General features: G+C 37.3%; 1 protein-coding gene across 2 annotated transcripts; it reads left to right on the forward strand.

The window, feature by feature from the left end:
* ARHGAP11A (Rho GTPase activating protein 11A) lies at positions 1-24,217 on the forward strand. 2 transcript variants are annotated; one of them, XM_005892472.2, is made up of 12 exons: positions 1-878; positions 5,901-5,971; positions 7,675-7,771; positions 8,278-8,531; positions 9,184-9,347; positions 9,508-9,654; positions 13,407-13,481; positions 14,548-14,712; positions 16,856-16,985; positions 17,445-17,553; positions 19,338-19,476; positions 20,010-24,216. In XM_005892472.2, the coding sequence occupies exons 1-12, from the start codon at positions 741-743 to the stop codon at positions 21,590-21,592; spliced, it is 3,072 nt and encodes a 1,023-aa protein (XP_005892534.2). In that variant the 5' UTR covers positions 1-740; the 3' UTR covers positions 21,593-24,216. The 2 variants fall into 2 exon arrangements, with proteins under 2 accessions (XP_005892534.2, XP_070234365.1); XM_070378264.1 differs by lacking the exon at positions 13,407-13,481 and having other exon boundaries at positions 20,010-24,217.
* The last annotated feature ends 22 nt before the right edge of the window (positions 24,218-24,239 follow it).

The raw sequence follows: 24,239 nt of genomic DNA on the forward strand, positions 1-24,239 counted from the left end.
TTGGCGCTGCCATTTGAGCTTGGGTTGAAACCGAGGGTGGGCCGGCCGCGGCGCCTCCGGTGTCTGCAGAGGCGGTGCGGGCGGAGGAATGAAGAGGGTCGCTTGACTTCAGTAAGCGCACCGGGATGTGTTGGCCGGGGCAGCCGGCAGGCTGATGGGGGAGGGAAGGAGCAGCCTGTGAGACGGGGTGACGGCGGCCACCAGCCCGGGCGGGGACCGGGACTGGGAGAGGCCTCTGAGCAGCCGGCTGGTCCGGTGGCTGGGCTAGGGTGGGGGGCGTGGGGTCGCAGGGATAGACGCTCAGCTGAGCCTGCTGGGGTCAGGAGGGCGAGAAGAAGGGTAGTCTTTACTATTCGGAGAGAGCCGAGGACAAAGGGAGGTTTGGAAGAGAGTGGCTGGAAGTAGTGAGAAGCTGGTAACAGGCGTGCTGCAAGGAACTGAAAGGATCTGAGAGAAAGAAGGGAAATCTGTGTAAGTAGCTGAAAGAATTAAGTGGCAAGAAAGGCCAGTGAAAGTGAAGGAAAGGTGAGGGGTGGCACAGAGCTAAGAGAAGGGTCGGTGAAAGTGTATAGAGGATCGAGGAAAAAGCCGTGGAAGTGGCTGGGGTCCGGGGCCAGAAGAGTGTCAGACGGGGCCGGAAGGCAGCGGAGCTGAATGCAAAACTGAGAGTGTTTGGAAACTGGAAGACTTGGTGGCGAAAGAGGGTCAGGACTCAGATCGCACCTCGGAGAGTGAGCAACATGTCCGGGATGTGGGATCAGAGGCTGGTGCGTTTGGCGGTTGTACAGCAGCTTCGGGCTGCCTATGGAATTAAGGTCAAGGGTGGCCGTGCTCAGTGCGATCGCAGGAGACAGGAAACAGCAACCACGGAAACAGTGGTAAGTTCTGGGGAAAGAGGTTTAGATTTTAAAAGGGGCCGGGGAGGGGGGGTGCGCATTCTGTACCATCGCTTATTACTAGGTCATGCTAAAATGTTCATTCTGTATGGATCCAAAAGAGAATATGTTTAACTGTGTCAACCTCAGCAACATTGACATTTTGAACTAGATAATCCTTTGAGGGGCCTAAGGGTCAGCTGTCGTGTACATCATAGGATCTTTAGCAGCATTGGCTTCTACACACGAGAGGCCAATAGTGTGTCCCAATTGTGACAATTAAAAATGCCACCAGAGATTGCCAACTTACTGTATTTTGAACAAGTTGCACGTGGGAAGGGAGACAAACACTTTCCCCACTGTTGAGTAACATTTGGAAAGGGGCAGGGGATACCAGTCCATTTTCTAAATGAATCAGTAAATGAGGAGATGTGATAGCATTAGGAATAGGCTTTAAATGAGTAAATTGAGAAACCACAGTAGAATGGTTCAGAAGCAGTTGATTTTTGGGTGGTTGAGGTAAGGGGATTTTGAATGAGATTTTAATATTTGTACAGAATCCTGAAGAATTTCATTGTGAAAAATAAGTTGTATATAAGGATTTTGTTTTAGATTTATATCTAAATATAAATCAGATCAGATCAGACCAGTCGCTCAGTCGTGTTCGACTCTTTGCAACCCCATGAATCGCAGTACGCCAGGCCTCCCTGTCCATCACCAACCCCCAGAGTTCACTGAGATTCATGTCCATCGAGTCAGTGATGCCATCCAGCCATCTCATCCTCTGTCGTCCCCTTCTCCGCTTGCCCCCAGTCCCTTCCAGCATCAGAGTCTTTTCCAATGAGTCAACTCTTCGCATGAGGTGGCCAAAGGACTGGAGTTTCAGCTTTAGCATCATTCCTTCCAAAGAAATCCCAGGGCTGATCTCCTTCAGAATGGACTGGTTGGATCTCCTTGCAGTTCAAGTCTTCTCCAACACCACAGTTCAAAAGCATCAATTCTTCGGCGCTCAGCCTTCTTCACAGTCCAACTCTCACATCCATACATGACCACAGGAAAAACCATAACCTTGACTAGACGAACCTTTGTTGGCAAAGTAATGTCTCTGCTTTTCAATATGCTATCTAAGTTGGTCATAACTTTCCTTCCAAGGAGTAAGCGTCTTTTAATTTCATGGCTGCAGTCACCATCTGCAGTGATTTTGGAGCCCAGAAAAATAAAGCAGTTTCCACTGCTTCCCCGTCTATTTCCCATGAAGTGATGGGACCGGATGCCATGATCTTCGTTTTCTGAATGTTGAGCTTTAAGCCAACTTTTTCACTCTCCACTTTCACTTTCATCAAGAGGCTTTTAGTTCCTCTTCACTTTCTGATATCTAATATATATATATATATATATACACCTAATTATATGGTACTTTATTTTAAGATTACAAATATAGTAGGTTTGTAAGTGTGTGAAAGAATTTGTGTGCATATTTCTTTTTTTTACTTCTAAGGAAAACTGACACTTTGCTTTTTAGAGTCAGATAGACTTTTTTTAGGCAATGGCACCCCACTCCAGTACTCTTGCCTGGAAAATCCCATGGATGGAGGAGCCTGGTGGGCTGCAGTCCATGGGGTCGCTAGGAGTCAGACACGACTGAGTGACTTCACTTTCACATTTCACTTTCAAGCATTGGAGAAGGAAATGGCAACCCACTCCAGTGTTTTTGCCTGGAGAATCCCAGGGACGAGGGAGCCTGTTGGGCTGCCGTCTATGGGGTCACACAGAGCCGGACACGACTGAAGCAACTTAGCAGCAGCAGCAGACTTTGATTTGTGTTTGATTCCTGCTCTCCTCCTATTTGGGGTGTGATCTTGGGCTGCTTGTCCTAAGCCTCAGTTTCCTACTCTATAAAATTGGAATGATATCTCTCCTTGAGTTGTTTGGGGGAGTTAAAAAATAAGATTTGTAGATAAGACTAGCACACAGTGCCTGTCACATGCCACTTATTTATTCAGCCAGTTGTTATGATAATCAGAGATCTACATTCTAATTAGTAGTCATGCTAGAAACCCTAATAAAGTAGAGAAATACAGAAGATCGTTGTGTTATGAGCTCTAACATGTTAGGTAATTATTTAAATACTAGATTTCTTTAGTTCTTTGGTGTTTATTATCTAATGAGAGTTTTGAGCTCTTTACGAAAAGTGCTAGGCATCTTTTTAAAGATGGTATTGTAAGTGGTGTTCTAATAAAATTTTAAAAGCGTGTTATTAGTTTTATTTTATGAGATTAAATTATAGCACTTATTTGTGAAGTCAATTATTGAGTGTAATGAACAAAAAAACACCAACTCTGAATTCTAGGTATGTATGATGTTTGTAAACTTCAGCTTCGGCATATGATTTATTTTTGCATTTTGTTTGATTGTGTAGTATCAAGAAAATTCTGATTTACCCAAATAAGGGGTTGCCTCTACTAACATAATTTTTTTTTCCTTTAAATTTTTTTTGGCTGCACCTTGTAGCATGTGGGAAATTAGTCCCCGACCCAGACTTTTTCCAATGAGTCAGCTCTTCCAAATCAGGTGGCCAAAGTACTGGAGCTTCAGCTTCAGCATCAGTCCTTCCAATGAATATTCAGGGTTGCTTTCCTTTATGATTGACTGGTTTGATCTCCTTGCAGTCCAAGGGACTCTCAGGAGTCCTCTGTAGCACTATTTTGAAAGCATCAATTATTCGGCACTCAGCCTTCTTTATGGATCATCTCTCACATCTGTACATGAATACTAGAAAAACCATACACGGACCTTTGCTGGCAAAGTGATGTTGCTGCTTTTTAATACGTTGTCTGGGTTTGTCATAGCTTTCCTTCCAAGGAGCAAGCGTCTGAATTTCATGGCTGCAGTCACCATCTGCAGTGATTTTGGAGCCCAAGAAAATAAAATGTCACTGCTTCCCCTTTTCCCCTTCCTATTTGCAATGAAGTGATGGGACCAGATGCCATGATCTTCGTTTTTTAAAAGTTGAGTTTCAAGCCAGCTTCTTCACTCTCCTCTTTTCACACCCATCAAGAGGCTCTTTGGTTCTTCTTCACTTTGTGCCATCAGAGTGGTTGTTACTGTTCAGTTGCCCACCCCTCTTCCATCTCCTTCATCGGCTCCCTTTTTCTTCTATTCCTTAAGTGTGGATCTTCCCCAGGGTTCAGCTCTCTGTTCCTCTTTTCTGCTCTGTCCCTTTTGTTGTTGTTCCATCGCTAAGTCATGCCCAACTCTTTTTGATTCCATGGACTGCAGCACTCCAGTCCTCCCTGTCCTTGACTGTCTCCTGGAATTTGCTCAAACTCATGTCCATTGAATCCATAATGCTGTTCCACCATCTCATTCTCTGTCACCCTCTTCTCCTCCTGTCCTCAGTCTTTCCCAGCATCAGGGTCTTTTCCAATGAGTCGGCTCTTCATATCAGGTGTCTAAAAATATTGGAGCTTCAGCTTCAGCGTTAGAGTAGTATCATCGGCATAGCTGAGGCTGTTGATATTTCTCCCAGCAATCTTGATTCCAGCTTGTGATTCATCCAGCCCGGGATTTCGCATGATGTACTCTGCAAAGAAGTTAAATAAGCAGATGACAACATACTGCTTTGTCATACTCGTTTCCCAATTTTGAACCAGTTAGTTTTTCCATGTGTGGTTCTAACTATTGCTTCTTGACCCGATACAGGTTTCTCAGGAGACAGGTAAGGTGGTCTGGTACTCCCAGCTCTTTAAGAATTTTCCATTTTGTTGTGATCCACACAGTCAAAGACTTTAGCATAGTCAATGAAGCAGAAGTAGATGTTTTTCTGGAACTCTGTTGCTCTTTTCTATATTCATCTACTAAATTGAACCAGATGCTTGAGAAAGGACTAGTAAGATTTTGTCAGATCATTAAGAATGTAAATGATTTTGCCATGTCATGCAGCTTGCAGGACCTTAGTTTCCTCCACCAGGGATGGAACCCTGACTCAAAGCAGTGAGTCCTAACCACTGGACTGCCAGGAAATTCCCTGAATGATTTATTATTGTAAATAATAGTTAAATGTTAATAACATGCTTTTAAAATGTTAAGTGCTTCAAGAGCATTCAGGGAGAGCAGATGTATCTAAAATAAATTAACATATATGTGATTAGGTATGCCCACTTAATCTAATTTTATATAAGCAGACATGTACAGGCTTGAATTAAAACTAAATTCAAGTCTAAGGTATTGCTACAGCCTTCTTCAACAGTGACTCATTTTTGAAGTTTGAATATACGCCCAAAGATAGTGATAGATTCTTTATTCAGAGGTGTGCACACTCAATCAACATATGGATATACTCTTGGGATCTTCAAATGTATTAACATTTGAACATAATACACTCTATTGTGACTTCTTAAAAATGGTTTTCAAAGTGTGAAATAAAATTTAAATTGTTTACAAAATCCTTTCCTTCGATATTCAGAGCAGTTTGCTTAGTACTCTCCAGTAATGTGGAAAGTGTTCCCAGATGGCACAAAGACTCTGCCTGCCAATGCAGGAAATGCCAGAGATGTATGGGTTCAATCCCTGGGTCAGATCAGTCAATTTGACCTTCTGTTCAAGTTAGTAAATATTTATAAGGTGACCAATAGAAAGTTTAAGGTCAGTATTTATATGTAGTTACTGAAGGAGCTTGTAGTATTTTCCAGAAATGTTAGTATTTGGGGCCAAATTCTGTATAAGAATTTCCTGACCGAACACTAAATGGATTAAAAGATTTTCCATTATGGGATTGGAAACAGGGAATGTGCGTCCTTGCTTAAGGGCAAAGTGACTGTTTTTGCACTCCCAGCACCTAGCATCTTAGTATACAGTAGTTACTTTTTAACAAATGCACTTGATGTAACTGTTTTCTATGTCTTGACTAATAGTTTATTTTTGCTATCTTGTTTTATTTTTTTCAATTTTTAATTTACCTAATATTTAAGACAGCTTATATTGAGCCTAATATTTGTGTTAGAGTAACTGAATTTGTCATTCTAGGGTAAAATATTTGGAGTACCACTAAATGCATTGCCCCAGTCCGTTGTACCAGAATATGGACATATTCCAAGGTGAGCAAAGTTTGAAATGAAGAGTAAATATTTCAAACTACTATTTGAATGTATGAAAATAAATAATTGATGCACACAATTAGTTGGAACTAGCAAATGATTTTTATTTCTCAACATTTACTCAGATTAAAAGTTGTTTATTTTTAGTTTTGCATATTTTAACTTTTTAATTTGTATTCATTTTCAGGATTGAATTTTAAGGTTCAGTAATGAATAAATGTTAGAAACAAGAATTTTTGGTTCTCTATCAGTCTTTTCACTGCTGTTCTGATTATACTCAGTGATATACTAAACTACCAATTCAGTTATAATTTTTATTATTTTTTGTTTTAGAAATGTTGGATAAAAGAATGTTTAAGCTTTTGGGGTATTTGTGAATATAAATTATGTAACCCATGAACTTTTTTATATCATTATTTGTAAATAACCTTTTGGACTAACTGCATCAGAAATTACTAGGGAAGTTTACATCTTAAGAAAATAGTTTAAAAGTGTGTAATATAAACAAACTACCTTAGCTCTTACTAATTCATTTCTCCTCTATCCAAAATAGGGTTCATTCTGGTTACTATTGTCCAATAACCTAAGTTTTTAGTTGATGTATTCTCTAAAAGCTTTTGAACTCCTTTTTGCCTTAGGACAGTTTTCCCTCACTCACACTGTAGATTCACAGTCTTCATGAGGTAACCACTTAGTATTTTGCCTTTTAGATGGCCTATGAAAGGCCTTTTATGATGATATTCAACATTTAGAATTGCAGTCATAACCCTAATGTGTGTATGTGCATGCTAAGTCGCTTCAGACGTGTCTAACTCTTTGTGATCCCATGGACTGTAGCCGCCAGGCTCCTCTGCCCATGGGATTATACCAGCAGGAATACTGGAGTGGGTGGTCATGCCCTCCTCTAGGCATCTTCCCAACCCATGGATCAAACCCACCTCTCTTATGTTTCCTGCATTGGCAGGCGGGATCCTTACCACTAGTGCCACCTGCGAAGCCCCATGTCCCTAATAATAATGACTAAATCTTTGTTGTAATTTGTTTGCCTGCTTTAAAAAGAAAACTTTTCTGTCAGTAATTCTGCAATCTTCTGCCACTCTACATCAGTAGAATGCCTTCATTTTCTTGCAGCTGACATCCATTCAGATTTGTGTTACCAGCTGTTAACTAAGCATATAAAGCCAATATTGATTGTTAAAAATTATTCAGTATAAAGAAATTAAGCACACACCTCTAAAAATATGAGAAGGGTTGTAAAGACTGGGATCAGTTTATCCGACTTTCTGAGAGGTAATATTGATGAGGGAAAAAACCTTCACTTATTTTGGGGCAAATGTGCAGATGCTAGGTTTTTTAAGCTATGTGTGTTGTGCAAGATCACCTGTGGAAAAGAGTAGGTAAAGAAAAGAAGGAGGCCTTGGAGCCCTGGGTGATCTTAGGATGGAGAAGTCTGGCAGAAAAAGAAGAACCAGAAAAGAAGTTTGAGAAAGAGCAGTCAGGCAGACAGCAGGAAATAAGTGTAGTGAAAAAGAGTATTTAAAAGATCATCAGGAGTGGTCAAGTATCAAGCAAGATAAAGACAGTGACTTGACTCTGGATTTGGCAAGGCAGAGGCCATTAGTGACTTTGATGGAGTAATGGGGATGAGTTTGATTGCAGAGGATTTGTGCATCTTGCCACCTGAAAAGAGTTCTGTCTTTCAGTTTCCTTGTTGATGCTTGCACGTCTTTAGAAGAGCATGTTCATACAGAAGGGCTTTTTAGGAAATCAGGATCTGTTATTCGTCTAAAAGCACTAAAGGTAAGCATATGCTTGAACTCTGTTTGTACCACTCTTTGATTTGGTTTTTAGGATTGAAATATTTAGAATTATTACATGAATTGTTGACAGAAATTGAGTTTGCAAACAGCTTTTTTTCATGACAGAAGAACCTTTTTCCAAAGTGTGTATCATTTATATAATGCTTTTTTAAAAAATTGAGGTCTAATTCACAAATATATTTAAGGCATACAACCTGATGTTTTGATATACATATATGTTGTGAAATGATTTTCACAATCAAGCTATTTATATAATGCTTTAAAAATTTACAGAGTACTTTCAAACTCATGGTCCTTGTCCCTCTGTATGATAGGAAATGAAAGTTTGTTTAAAATTTTGTTTTTAGCCTTCTAAAAAGTACTGATATATACTAAAGAGTTAAGAGAAATTCGTTCAAGAAAGCTCTTTAGAGTATAAGGAAGGATACTTTATTTGTGTTAAACCCTCAAACTCCAGAGTACTCAAAATGATTATATTTATTTTAGAATAAACTCGATCATGGTGAAAGATGCCTGTCTTCTGCACCTCCTTGTGATACCGCAGGACTTCTTAAGCAGTTTTTTAGGGAATTGCCAGAGCCCATTCTCCCAGCTGATTTGCATGAAGCACTTTTCAAAGCTCAACAATTAAAAACAGAGGAGAAGAATAAAGCTACATTGTTGCTCTCCTGTCTAATGGCTGACCACACAATTGATATATTAAGATACTTCTTTAACTTTCTCAGGAAAGTTTCTCTTAGGTAAGTAGTAAAAAAAAGTTTTTGGGAAATGACAGTTTAATTTCTCAACTAGCTAGATATACCCTTATGATAATAAATTTCATTTGGAATAGAAATTTTTCTTAAAAATATTATATTTTTCCTTACTATAAGAAGTGTATCCTGTATAATGAAAAATATGTAATATTTCCTTGCTGTCTTGGGTTTGCCATTGTGAATGCCTTAATGGCTTATTAGTGTTACAGGATTCTGAGGCTATTAAATGGCTTCTAATGATTACTGTGTTTTTAAAATATTTGTGGTTTGCTTTTCAATTTGTCCCTTCTGCTGGCTGTCATTGAGCCTGTTTGTTCTAGACATACTTACTGCCTTCAGTACTTTGAATTTTCTGTGTGTGAAAATCAAAGAAATGTGTTCAATTTGTGTGGGGGGAAAAAAGTGTGGACTCTAGGGGTAGCAGTGTTTTCGTGACATATATTTAAGCACACAGAGGCTGTGTATTTCTGATTCTGTCTTATTTCAAGTCAGTCACGTAGATGGGTAGGTGAGGGGTAACTGTATCTTGGTTTGTGTTTAACTGGTAAAGTGAGAGGTCTTCAGAATGTGCTCAGTGTTATTTTAACTCTGTATTTTTATCTTTGACTCCATCTTATAAAACTTTTTTTCATTTAAGGTCCAGTGAGAATAAGATGGATAGCAGCAATCTTGCTGTAATATTTGCACCAAATCTTCTTCAGACAAGTGAAGGACATGAAAAGATGTCTGCTAACACAGAAAAAAAGCTACGACTACAGGCTGCAGTAGTACAAACTTTTATTGATTATGCATCAGATATCGGTAGTTGCATTCTTAAGTAATGGGATTTGTTTAAATGAGGGAGATCCCAGCTTTTTCTAAGTGAGCTACCAAGACAACTGTTGGGAAGTAGTTATGTACTATTTAAACATTTTGGGGGGGGGGTAGAGGAAAAATCTTGATTGTGAACATTTTCATTTAGGGCATGTTCCAGATCTTATCCTAGAAAAGATACCAGCTATGTTGGGTATTGATGGTCTCTGTGTTACTCCATCGCTAGAAGGCTTTGAAGAAGGCGATTATGAAACTCCTGGTGACTATAAGAGAAAACGAAGACAAAGTGTAGGAGGTAAGTGGTCATAGCAGCCCCATATGTGGAGGTATGGCAGTTTGCTTTTGCCTGAAATGTGTTTCAACATAAAAAAACATAAGTTATTAACTGTCCCATTGCTTTTTTGAATCTTTTGGCTTGTATGGTATTCCCACCTTCTGTTTCTTCTTGCCTTCTTTAGAGGTTTTCCTTGTGCCTTCCTTGTAGATTTTCCTTGTACCTTCTTTGTTCTGTAACAAAATACTTATGGTCCATCCCATATCAAGGTATTTATCCAAAGAATATGAAAACACTAATTTGAGAAGACATATGCACCCTTATGTTCATCACAGAATTGTTTTCAATAGCCAAGATAAGGAAATAACCTAAGTATCCATCAATGGATGAATAATAAAGATGTAGTATGTACATATATTATGAATACTACTATTGTTAATTTTTTGAGGAGTCTCCATAATGTTTTCCATAATGTTTTCCATTTACATTCCCTTTTCTCCACATCCTCTCCAACACTTGTTATTTCTTGCCTTTTTGATAGTAACCGTTTTAACAGTTGTAGTGTCTCATGGTTTTGATTTGCATTTCCCTAATTGTCAATAATTTTGGACATCTTTTCATGTGCCTGTTGGCCATGTGTGTGTCTTTAGAAAAATGTCTATTCAGTTCCTCTGCCTATTTTTTGACTGGGTTGTTTGTTTTATTTGGTTGTTGTTGTTGAATTATATCAGTTCTTTATATATTTTGGATATTAACCACTTATCAGATATGTGATTTGCAGATATCTTCTCCCATTTAGTAGGTTGTCCTTTCATAAAACTGATGTCACATAGGCTACTGCCTATGTTTTCTTCTAGGGGTTTTATGGTTTCAGGTCTTACATTCAGGCCTTTAATCCATTTTGATGATTTTTGTCTGTAATGTAATACAGTTGTTTAATTTCCCTCTTTTGCATGTGACTGTCCAGTTTTCCCAACACCATTTATTAAAAAGACTATTCTCTCTGCATTTTATATTCCTTTGTCGTAAGTTAATTTTCCGTATATGTATGGGTTTATTTCTGGACTCTTTCTGGCTTCCCTGCTGGCTCAGTGGTAAAGAATCTGCCTGCTAATGTAGGAGACGTGGGTTTGAACCCTGGATTGGGAAGATTCCCCAGAGAAGGAAATGGCAACCCACCCCAGTATTCTAGTCTGGGAAATCCCATGAACAGAAGAGCACAGTGGGTTACAGCCCATGGGGTCGCAAAGAGTTGGACATGGCATAGCAACTGAGCATGTACATATACCTACATTTATCCACTTTGTTTTGGCTGCCATTTGCTTGGAGTATCACCTTTCATCCCTTCACTTTGAGCTTATCTATCTTTAGAGCTGAGGTAAGTCTCCTGGAGGCAGTGTATAGTTGGGTTTTGTTTTTTAATCCATCCAGCCACTCTGTATCTTTCGATCAGTGAATTCAGTCCATGTACATTGTGGCTCAGACAGTAAAGAATCTGCCTGCAAGGCAGAAGACCTGGGTTCGATCCCTGGGTTGGGAAAATCCCCTGGAGAAGGGAATAGCTACCCACTCCAGTAGTCTTGGACTTGCCTGGTGACTCAGATGGTAAAGAATCTGGCTGCAATGCAGGAGACCTGGGTTTGATCCCTGGGTCAGGAAGATCCCCTGGAGAAGCGAATGGCAACCCACTCCAGTATTCTGTCCTGGAGAATTCCATGGACAGAGGGGCCTGGTGGGCTACAGTCCACGTGGTAGCAAAGTCAGACTTGACTGAGTGACTAACACTTTCACTTTCACATTTAGGATGATTATTAACAGATGAAAACTTAGTACTGCCTAAACTAAAACTGTTTTCTGGCTGTTCTCTTTGTCCATTGTTTCTTTTTCTTTGTGTTTCTGTCTTCCATTTTGTTCTGTGGTTTTTCTGTTTTCTCTTTCATGGTTTGTGTCTCTGCTCTAGATTTATATTTTGTGGTTACTGTGAAGTTGGTATAAATTGTCTTGTAGATGAAATAGTCCTTTTTCTGCCAACAGCGTCTTATTACCTTCACTTGCTTATATGAGTTTCATCCTTTTCCTCTTCCTCTTTTGTGTTTTTGTTGTCTCACATTATGTCTTTATGTTGTGTGTTCACTACCAAATTGAAGTAGCTACAGTTTTACTGCTTTTTTTCCCTTTAACCTTTAATATAGAATTGTTTGACAACTTATTCTGATACAGAGTTGCAATTTTCTGATACTGTTTATCCTCTTATTCAAGGCTTTGTTTACTTTTGCCTTTTTTTCTGGTAGAAGAGTTCCTTTCAACATTTTTGTAAGGCAAGTCTAGCACTGATGAACTCCCTCAGCTTCTATTTCTCCTTCTAATCTGAATAATATAGCTGACAGTTTTTATCTTTAAATATTTTGAGTATGTCATGTCATTCCAATCTGTCCTGGCTTGTTGTCCTGGCTTGTCCTTAGTCATCAAAATTAGAATTCTGTGTGTTCTTATCTGCTCTTTTCTCATTCCTATATCCTACTGTCTACCAAGTCTTATCACTCTGATCTTGTAAATACCTTTATAACTGCCTGTTTCCACAGGACCTACCTCAGTTCAGAGCCTCATCTCTTGCCTGGCTAATTCCCATTCTTCCTTCAGGTCTTACCTTAAATACCACCTCCTCAAAGATACCTTCTCTCACTCCACGATTTAAATCTGTTGTTAATATTTGTACTTCATGCTATTTACCCATTTTTCGATAGGTATTTATTTGCTTGTTATATTTAATGTTTGCTTCCTCCAATAGAAAGTTTCATAAAGGTCACTGTTTCATATTTTGGCTACTGTTGTATCTTCATTGTGTCTGACACATAATAGGTATGAAATATATATTTGTTGAATGACTGAATAACATACTTAGAAGAACCTTTAGCTAGTTTGCCTATCTCCAAGGAGGCTTACACACACACACACACACACACACACACACACACACACCCCTGCTGCTGCTGCTAAGTCACGTCAGTCGTGTCCGACTCTGTGTGACCCCACAGACTGCAGCCCACCAGGCTCCTCTGTCCCTGGGATTCTCCAGGCAAGAACAGTGGAGTGGGTTGCCATTTCCTTCTCCAATGCATGAAAGTGAAAAGTGAAAGTGAAGTCGCTCAGTCGTGTCTGACTCTTAGTGACCCCATGGACTGCAGCCTACCAGGCTCCTCCATCCATGGGATTCTCCAGGCAAGAGTACTGGAGTGGGTTGCCATTGCCTTCTCTGACATACACTCTACCCCCAACTAATCTATTATACTGCTGTCAAAGCGCAGAAATGATGGTTTTGTTCCTTTTTCCCTTTGAAGAAGTTCAGATTCTTCAAAATTATATACAGCCTTGTTTTCCTAACACACAAGACTTCTCTCTTAACCATATCCACTGTTCACTAGTTGCTCTAGCTGTATCAAACTCCTGGCTTCTAGTATGCATACATTCTGTTTTGTCTTACATGTCTTTGCATATGCTAGTCACCTAGCCTGAATTCTACCTTCTACCTAATCAACACCTACAAGGTTTTATTTCCCTTTCCAAGCTTTCTCTCTTGGTGCCATTTCTTCCCTTCCTCAAAAGGTAATGATACCCTCTTCTGTACTCTTTTATACATTGTATTCATTTTATACATTGTAGTTAATTGTTTTACGGTTCATTCTGTATTTAATGTTTTCCTATTTATTTATGAGTTATTGATGAAAGGTAAATGTTGTTATAGTTGATTATATTATATATGCCTTGCATTTCAGATTTTGTTAGTGGAGCATTAAATAAATTTAAATCTAACAGGACACCTTCTATTACACCTCAACAGGAAAGAATTGGTAGGTATTATATATTTTTATTTAATTGTACATTTATATATGTACATTATGGGCTTCCCTGTTGGCTCAGAGCATAAAGAATCTGCCTGCATTGTGGGAGACCCAGGGTCTATCCCTGGGTCTGGTAGACCCCCCTGGAAAAAGGAATGGCACCCAACTCCAGTATTCTTGCCTGGAGAATCCCATGGACAAAGGAGCCTAGTGGGCCACAGTCCATGGGGTCACAAAGAGTCAAACATGACTGAACAACTAAGTTTCACAGTTTCATGTATATTATACAGAAATTAATTGTGATAATAATTACCTGATTTATTTTGGTTAATCAATTCCAAGTGTAATTTTTAGTGGAGATATTGTACTATAATACTATATTATGACATTGGATATAAATGTGTTTACATATATAATTACATTGGATATGTTGAACTTAATATTATAGGTAAGAATTGATTTTAGTCTGTGTTTGTTTGTTTTCATTTTCTTGTTTTTCTTTTGAACTTTTAATTTTGTATTAGGGTGTAACCAGTTAACAATGTGATAGTTTCAGGTGAACAGCTAAGGGACTCAGCCATACATATACAATATTTTAGTCTGTTGTTATATCTGTGATCTTCTAAGTCATGTTCTTCCATTTGCAAGTGGGATGCTACTGAACATGTGAGACTGAAAAACTCAATCTCATTTTTATTCAGAACCAGAAAATTATTAGTGTTCCAGTTTTTTATTTTGATTTGCTTGTAGCTAAAATTATTTAACCTGGTAATAGAAAATTTGATTGTTTTCATTTTCCAGATTGAAGACATTAATTGGTTAATAGTTACTATGAAAAGCAAAAATATTTAGATTAGTTTTTGTTTCAGCTGTTACTAAGAATCTTGCCTCTTTACAACTTGACTTTTTAAGTAATTGCATAGTGTTAATTTAGTTATTAATGTATTTTTGATAATACTAATGTAAACATCCCCCCATTTTTGGTTAGTTTTAAGTAATAGCTTTATAGGAAGAAATTATATGAAGTGTTTGTATTTTATCAACTCTGGGAGAAAAAACAAAATTTTTTTTTCAGCCCAGCTATCCGTTTCACCAACAATTCTTACACCAAATGCTAAGCGTAAACTGCCGGTAGATTCTCATGGTCTCTCAAGTAAGAAAAGGAAGTCCATCAAGCACAATTTTAACTTTGAGTTGTTGCCAAGTAATCTCTTCAGTAGCAGTTCTACACCAATATCAGGTAACAAATAGAATTTGTATAACTGGATTATAAACATTAACAGGAGTGCTTATTCTGGACAAAGTGCTATTTCATAATAATTCCTTTAGGAGGCAGATTTTATTCTCTATTTTATCAAATCTCTGGATTTTGTAAAGTCCCCTAACTTTTAAAATAGACAGTGTGGTTCAGTGTAGTTAATGTGTGTGTGTGTGTGTGTGTGTGTGTGTGTGTGTTTTACCGCCTTGCCTGTTGAAAGCTATGGGTCACTGTGAATAGGAATAGTACTGGCGCTCAGGTTTTACCTGATTGAATAGCCTGAATTCTGCTTTAGTTGCTTCTGGATCTATGGCTGTGACTTGATTATTGCCTTCTGTTGAATTGAGGTCACCAGCATTAGAGTGTCTCTGAATTCAGAGTTGGGGTGTTACCATTAATGTAATCATTGTGGGTTAGTTGTGGGGGCTTTTATAAAAAGCCTTAAAAGCTTTAACACTATTCCTTATGACATGGTTTCCACATCCCTTTACCAGCCCGGTCATTTTATTCTGAATGAACTGCAAGTTTCTAATGTGGCCAACCAGAGCCTCCAGAGAAAAATAAAATCACAGTAATTTGAATACCAGGTTTTTGTTAGCATGATCTTGGATTGGCTTGGCTCCTTTAACATGTACGTGTAGAATACAAGTTGGCTCGTATTAAACTATGATCAACCCAAAATGAAATGAAGCTCTAAGCCCAGAGTCTTCCATCTCATATTTGTCTCACATTTAGTTAAAATTTGAGTGGTCTCAGATTCTTTTAGATTTTCTTTGTTTTCAGACAATGTTAAGAGTTCTACTTTGAATTTGTTAGCTGGATTATGAGGTCTTCCCAAAAGCCTCTGTTTTGTTTCTGTTATCCAAAAGCTTTACATTTTACTTGTCTGTTTTATTTTAAAAGATGAACAGAATAGCAACTTGTTCTCTATGGTTCATTAAAGTATAATAATAAGAACTCTGAAGCTATGTCTGTAGTTCTTCCAGTGTTTACAGGTTGGAGATACAAACTTTAACTTAGTATATTTTTAATGTTCAGAGTTTTCCACTTTGGAGGACTATTTCCAAATGGCAGATGTGCATCGGCGTTCTTCTTGCCTTTGTTTATATTAGCAATACAGTGTCTTCCTCAGGAAACAAACCTCCTTCTCTCCACGCTCCTGACCCTAGAATAAAGCTACCTGAGTCACATTTGATATATCATAGTGCCTCCAAGTTTTTTTGTTTTTTTTTTTTTAAAGGCAAACGCACCCAAAAAGTCACTGTAATGGAAAATTCTGGGGACCTGTGTAAATTCTTCATCAGTACCAGTGGGAAGTTGAGCAGGTTCATGTTCGCTGAGTGTATCCTGGGCAATATTCAAATACAAGTCAAATGTATATGGAGCCTTTGCTCATAACTCATAATACTTTACCCCTACTTTTTTTCATTATAGTTGGTTTCATGATATAGTGTTAAATAACTTTATCAAAATGAGCTATTGTAACCTCCAGTTGTTAGCATGGAACATGGCAGTAACCATGTGGTTATATGTGTGTTATGGGTCATCACTTTTTGTCAAAAATATTGGACAAATTACACTCTAGAGTCAGATAGACAGGAGGTTGGCTAGCAGGTGCATACTGCATACTCAGACACTAAATTGTTTTCAGTAGTTCATTTTTGATAATGGCATTAATTAATCTTATTCACCAGGTTCTGTGCTAGACGTCTTATATACATTATAGCAATACTTATATTCACCATAAAAATCCAAATTTAGAGCCTAAAGCCATTTAGTAAGTGGTGGACAAACTCAAAGTCTGTCTCAAAAGCTTATTTCTCTAAACTGCAACAGTGCCCATCTCTCCCTTGTAAGCAAGTATTGAGTTTAAAGTAAAACTCTAATATAAAAATAATGTTTAATCTGACCTTTAATTGGCAACTAAAGAGAAATTGATACTTTTTTTTTTTCTTTTTTGGTGAACTTGGGTTATTTGACCCTTGAAGAGTCTAACCAGAGATTATGTGATTTTGTTGTTGTTTAGGGGTAGAAGTTAAGACTTTAGATCTAATTGCTGTTAATATTTTATACTTTGAAAAGCAAGTAAATATGTATGGTCCATCACATGTGGTTGTTTTTATAGTTCACTGTGATACAAGCCCGGAAGGGTCATCTCAGAGTTCATTCTCTCCTGTCGCCATCAGTGGAAACCATTTGATCAGTACAAATGTGCTAAGGCGAAGTAAAAGGCTTGCAAGCAAAAAGGTTTGCAGGTAAGTTATCCAGGTTGGGTAAAAATTTGATATATATACTTAAAAAATATTTTGTCTTTCTATTGAAAATCATATTTGAATAATAATTTTTTAAAATCCCCTTTGCCTATAGTCTTATTAATCTAGGGCCTATCCTCCAGAGAAAGATTCCTAATTTGAGTCCATTTTGCCTGTTTAAAATCCTATTTTATGTTGATGTGGGTAATTTTTAAATTTCCTGAATATAAAAAGCTGGTCTAATGATTCTGGTTTATAAGTGACTGAACTCTTGTGATCAACAGGAAAGATCATTTTTTATGCATATACAATGTGTTCATGTATGGTATCTTAAACCTGAAAAATTATTACTCTATTCAGTTACTAACAATGTGATTTGCTCTGGGCTTTCAAACTTTATTTTGTAGGAATTCCTCTAGTTCTTACGCTGTAAACTGATGTTTTTAATTTCACTCTTTCTAGGGTGGAATCAGGAAAAGCAGGCTGCTTCTCTCCTAAAATCAGCCGTAAAGAAAAGGTTCGAAGATCTCTTCGTTTGAAATTTAATCTAGGGAAAAATAGCAAAGATGGAGTAAGTGTCTTTCACCATTTCCCTGCTATTTATATTAGTGTAAAGCTGAAGACTTGATGCTAAAAGACCCTCCCAACCCTGTCTCTCCTCCATCTACTGCCCTGTTCAAGCATTTACACTTGCATTGTTATCTCCAGTTCCTCCTTTTCTATCCTCCTGAAATCAATTCCAGTGACGCTTTCATCCCAATCTCTCACTGAAATAGATCTCACAAGATTACTCATGAATTCAGCACTGCTCAAACAGGTGGACTCGATCCATCAGCAACATGTAACCCAGCTAATGACTTGCTCTTCTTTGGCATATTTTCTTTCCTCGCTTCAAGGACATTTCCTTGCTTCAAGGACATTTTTATTTTCTTCCTTCTTTGCCAGTTAATTTTCTAATTCCTTTATATTGGAGTACCCAAAAAGCTTTGCCCTTGTATTTCTCATCCCACTGCACTCACTCAAGGTGATCATCAGCTCTAACTAAATATCATGTATTTACTTAAAACTTCAAATTTGTATTTCTAGCCCACATTGCTCTCCTGAAAACAACTTGACTACTTAACATTTACCTATTTGACCTCCCAGTTGGGAGGTACTGACATCTTAATAGAGCTCCTGAGATGCATTTCTTCTTTGCTGTTATTTCTCCACTCCTTCCTCTCTCCCCAACCCACGCTTCTGCCTGCAGTCTTCACCATCTCAGTTATGGCAACTTATTCTTCCAAGCGCTTAGGCCAAACCATGCAGACATTCTAAGCCATTAGGGAATCCTGTCTAACTCTGCTTCCAGAGTCTATCCAGACTGACCACTTTTCACAGCACTTTATTTCTAACTTTTTGAGTTATGTCATTTAAAACTTAGATTACTACAATAAGTTCCTACCACCTGCTTCTATTTTGCTGCAGTACTAGGACCAAAATTATCCCCTAAAAAGCAGAGTTAAGTCATGTCACCCCTCTTTTCAGAACCCTCCAGTGGCTCCCTGCTTCACTCTCAGGAGAGAAATAAAGTCAAAGTCCTTACATTGACTTGCAGTGCTCCACATGGTCTGTTCCTGGCCTCCCTCTTGGAGCTCTCCTCCCACCACCCTCCCCTGCTCCTCTGACTTCATTCACTTTTGCCTCTTTGTGATTTCTTGAATGTGCCAGACCTTGCGTCAGCATTAGAGGCTACAGTGGCATTTTCCTTTCCTTGGAATGTTCATTCCCCTTATATGTTCATGACTCTCACTCTGTTTACTTTACTCACAAATGATCTTCAGATCAATGTATTTAAAATTGTACCTCCCCCCGGCCACAAAAAAATTATACCCCCACCCTTCACCAGTCCATATCCTTCTTACTCTGTTTTACTTTTCCTTCTAGCACTTTTCATCTTATGTATTGTATATTGTACATTATAATTTATTGTCTATCTTATTCTGGTCTGAATCTCCCCATCAAGAATGTAAATTCCATGAGGGTAAGATTTTGGTCTGTTTTTGTTTTCTTTCACTCTTGTGAACAGTCCTGGGCACAGAATCACCACACACAAAAAATTTTTAAGTTAATGTATGAGGCTGTTTTATTTTAGATCATAATATATCCATTAATAGCCAGTCAAATGCTTATAGTTTCCATCAGCATGCATGCAAATATATTGTTTGCTATAAAATTATTCCTAAATTATATATATCTACCTTTTAAAATTAGCTATAGAGGATTTTGATAACTACAAAACAATAGTCTGTGTTAATATTTTGAATTAACTAGGTTTATTTGTTAACCAAAACTTTTTCAATTTTTTCTGTACAGAATGAGTGTTCTGGTGTCAATAGATCTGAAAATGTTGGTCGACGACTTGCAAATCAACAAAGTTTAAAAAATAGGATTGACTCTGTAAAAACAGGTCTGCTTTTTAGTCCAGATACTGATGAAAGATTAACACAGAAAGGTATGTTTACACGATATTGGTAGAGTTTTACCCCAAAAACCTACTTTAATTTTTTTTTTAGTTTTCTTTACATTTTATTGAGATAATTGACATATAACCTTTAGTTGCTTTTTTAGTGATAAAATGTGTTAAGTACTTTACTGTTCTAGAAATTGAAAATTTATGTTTGAATAGTGAAAATATTTGAATTAGAGTGTATGTTTCTATGAACAATTGGATCTTTACAATGTAAATACAAAAATGTTTAGTATTTATACATTAAAAAATTACTTTTTTTGTATTGACTTGTCATTTTTTATCCACACTTTAAACTTTTTATTTTGTATTGGAGTATAGCCAGTTAACAATGTTGTGGTAGTTTCAGGTAAGCTGCAAAGGGACTCAGCCATACATATATATCATAAAAAATTATTTTTAATACAAATCTAATTTATTGGAATTAAATGCTTAGTGTTTCATTTATCATGTATTTGAATAACATTTCAAAAGTAAGTCAAATATAAGTTTAAAAACACTGAACTGCTTTATTTTAGGTTCGAAAAAGATCAGTAAGTCGGAGGAAAACTTATTAACTCCAGAGCAACTAAGTGGAACAAATTACCGGATATCTTGGATAGGACCTAGTAATTCTGATTTTCAAGAAGTAGATGGAAATGAAGCTTCTCCAATAGATGGAACTCTTGAGGTGGAGAACTCTTCTTTGGAGCCTGATATGATGGTTGAAAAGTCCCCTGTGAGCTCATCCGGGCTCACCCCTCCTAATGTACACAGTCAGCACAGTAACAACACAACTGGCAGCTCTCTTAGTGGTGATGAAAATAACTTGACCACAGAGACTGTGGTAAAAATTCAGAAAGCATTTTCTGAATCTGGAAGTAATCTTCATGCATTGATAAATCACAAGCAGTCATCATTAACTAATGTGGAGAAAGTAAAATTCAATGAAACATCTTCTACCAAAGGTAGCCCAGAGAAAAATCTCTTGAAAACTAATTTGACTGTGATAGAATCAAATGGACACCATACCAGTAACAATGAAGATAGCTTTTCAGAAAGAGACTTCTCACTACATCAGCCTCAAAAATCAGATAGAGAAGCCACTGTAAAATGTTACTCAACTCAGTTGAAGATACAACTAGAAAACAGCATTCATTTCAATATACCAACAGATTATTTAATCAAGCAGGAGTTGCCCAGTGATGAACATGTAAGGAAACAAGAGTCCCCAAGGGATACCCTCAATACTAAATTAAAGGAGAATGAAAATTTGATTGAAGAGAACTTACTGAAACACACAGCTTCTAGGGAGGTTGTGGCTAGCACCTCTTCCTTGGGACAGAGCACATGCAGTAGCACAAACTTGTCAAAACCTAGTCCTGGGGGAATCATTAAACAGCAGTCACCAGTGGAGACACGTGATGAAACGGTTTCTGAATGTTTACAAATGACAAAGCATGGAAGGGTTTCAGACCACATACAGTGGTTTAACAAGCTGTCTTTAAATGAACCAAATAGGACAAAAGTTAAGTCACCTCTTAAGTTTCAGCGTACGCCTGTCCGTCAGTCAGTGAGAAGAATCAGTTCTTTGTTGGAGTATGGTGGACAACCTCCAAGGCGTAAATTAGCAAGTCTTGGTGATACTGCTTCTCCTCTGGTTAAATCAGTGAGCTGTGAGAGTGCTCTTCCCTCTTGTGTAGAAAGTATGACAAAAGATTCCTCCCATCCATGTACCAGATCAGGTCCTAAAGAACAGAAGTCTTCATCTTGCAAGCAGTCAAATATTGATATGATTTCAAAATCAAGCATGGAGGTAACTTCTACATCTTTCTTACAAATGAAGAGGCACCCAAACTCTGTGAATGCTTCTCTTGGGTCCACCAGAGTTTGTAAACAAGAAGTGATATCTAATAGCCAAATTAAGCTTCCCTTGGATGATCTAACAAACCATGATATAGTAAAATCTATTGTAAGTAATGATAAGGTCTTTCCCCCTGGCGTAAACAGCAGGGTCCTTAGAAAACCATCAGAAAAAGAGCGGATCTGGTATAAAGGTTCTCCCAAAAATCCTATTGGAAAACTTCAACTACTACCAACAAGTAAACCTGTAGACTTATAGTTGGTAAATGTTGTACTCGTCATTAACGTATATAAAATTATCAATTGGTGATATGACTTGCAAGGTAATTGATGTGTTTGTAGCTCAGGATGATTGTTATGTGATGAATTTAATTTCATTGCACAAGCAACTTGAATTCTTATTTTTCTTAATTATGGCAATATTTAAGCTGTCTTTAATTTTATTGTGATCTCTTAAAGCAGAGGTTACACTTAACTTTTTTAAAGAAATTGTTGACTGGGTTTGTAAGACGTTAATTTTTGAGAATTGGATGAATTTTATTTTTTAACGTGTGATAGAATGGAATGAGTCGTGCTGATTTCTTGTTACTCCTAGGCCAGATGAGGTTTCTCCAAGAAATCTTAACACATAGAGGGAGAGATAAGCCCTGCAGATCTTATTTCTCAAATTCCATTAATGTTCAGTGTCTTTAAAAATCCCTAGAAATTAATTTTCTTCAATAGCATTTTAATCCTTTGTTCCTTTTGGGTGTAATTAGGTTTATATTGCCTATAGATGTGACAGTGTGTTCCCTTGAACTAAGAATAATGGCCGATGCAGAATGACGATGACTCAAGTGTGCTGATATAGTATGAGGCTGCAGAAATAACAGATGACTTTTAAGCCATACTATATTTTTAAAGTTAATTTGCACAAATACAATTGTATCTGTTTTGTCCAATATAGAATTTAAAATTTTTTAAGGAGTAATTAAGCTTGGGAGATTTTAATCAAAGTGATTGCTTGTATGCAGATGCTTGGTTTTAGACTTTGTAGTAATTGATGCGCCTCTGTACATTTACCTTGGATTCTTAAAAGAACCTGTGATGGTTTGTCATGTGTGTAAATGTTATTTATTTAGCATAGACATTAAAGATAACTTTCTGGAAAATGACTTGCCTGAGACTCTAATGAAATTCAAAGTACCTTTTAGAATTTGATCCAGATTGTCAAGCTAATCTGTCTAATTATTAGAAATAACAAAGTTTTAAGGACAGAATACTATCAACAGTAGAGTGTATTTAAGTTTTAGAAGAAGGAATAGGTGTGCAGAATCCATCACTAAAGATAGTTTTGCAGGCCAGGTGTTAGCATGCCTCATTCAAAGGCGAGGGCAGGACAGAACCACACTGCACACCACGCAACAACCAGGCAGTGTGAGTATGTGGGAGGAACTGAAAGTCATCAGAGGTTTGCTTTACCAAGTCCTCCTTGATAGTGGTACATCTTATTTAAAAGCTATTTCCTATTTCTATAATCACTACCTAGGAATTGACCCTTTCTCAGAATTAGGAAGTATTACTTATTATATATAAAGACTAAAATCTATAGATAGAAACATCATGTTTATCTGACATCAAAACAGGTTTTTAATACAGGTATGCATTTCTGTTGATGGTATTTCTAATAGTAAATGGATATGGAAAATATTCATAAATTCTGAGATGTTTGTTGCTGCAAGCAGTTTTTTTTAACTTTATTTTAAAAATGTATTAATGTCCTTTGATTTCCATGGGAGTAGGTGAAATGTTGAATTGGAAGCCTAATTCAGTAAGAAGACAAGAAATTAACTGTACAAATCACCTGGATCAGTGGATTTTCTAAGAGACTAATCATTAATAATAAAAGATGTTTACTAAGGAAAAAAAACTACCCACATGTCACTCCGTTTTTTGTTAGCTGAAAGCTGCAGTGCAGAGTAAAGGATTATGAAGGTGCAAAGCTTGGAGATGTGGGAACTGGAGAGTTGGGAAACTTGAGTTTTAGACTTGATTTCGTATTCATGTTTTCATTTTTTCTTATACAATATAGAGATAATATTTTTAACCTCATGGGGATATTTAATCATATGATATACAAACATACTTAAAAGTCTGGGCATGTGCAGTAACTCCAAAAACTATTTTCATTTTATTCTTACAAGTAAATAAAAATCTAGTATTAATTTGGTTATTATGGGCAACAAACAACACAGTTATGCATAGAACTTAATAGATAGCAACATTCTAAAATCACTAAAAATTTTTGATACAAGATTTTGAAAATCATCAAGCCCAGGATGTACAATGTTTTGTTTTTAGAATATAAAATTTCACATGAAGCATAAACAGTGTAGTTTGGTCAGATTTCCATTCAACACAAAGGCAGTCAATTATAATGGCATTTCTGTTTTTCCAGGCACAAAATGAAGATAATAGTGAAACAGTAAAGTAAAATTTAGAATTGGAAAAAGCCCTCATCATGTGTGAATAATAAATATTAAACTCCAGCATGGTCTTTCAGCCTAGAACCAATGGACAATATATTTGTTATTTTGTACTGTTAGCATCCACTGAAATAAAAAGCTGGAAGCATAAGAGCATCCACAGAAGAAAAGGTGCTAGGAAGGAGGTTGGCTTCAAACTAAAAGGTCATGGATGAATTTTGCAGGCCCCCTCTTCATTGCGTAAAATTGCTGTAGATGATAATGGATTTGGGGACAGAACAAGGATACAGAATTCTGGATTCTAACCTCATCAGGGTATTCACTCTGGGATCTCCAAGTACTTTACTCATCCCCAGTCTTGATGAAAGAAATTGAAATACTTATATTCATCCTATGGTTTTACATTTCAATTCTTGTGTTTGAAAAGAATAAAAATGGATA

This window comes from Bos mutus, chromosome 10 (assembly GCF_027580195.1).
Source record: "Bos mutus isolate GX-2022 chromosome 10, NWIPB_WYAK_1.1, whole genome shotgun sequence".
Classification (NCBI taxonomy): domain Eukaryota; kingdom Metazoa; phylum Chordata; class Mammalia; order Artiodactyla; family Bovidae; genus Bos; species Bos mutus.

Excerpts from the sequence above, each read along its gene's own strand:
- ARHGAP11A (XM_005892472.2), top strand. The coding sequence starts at position 741 with ATGTCCGGGATGTGGGATCAGAGGCTGGTGCGTTTGGCGGTTGTACAG. Across the intron at positions 5,972-7,674 it reads GAATATGGACATATTCCAAG|TTTCCTTGTTGATGCTTGCA; the intron begins GTGAGCAAAGTT and ends TCTGTCTTTCAG. Across the intron at positions 14,713-16,855 it reads CAGTTCTACACCAATATCAG|TTCACTGTGATACAAGCCCG; the intron begins GTAACAAATAGA and ends TTGTTTTTATAG.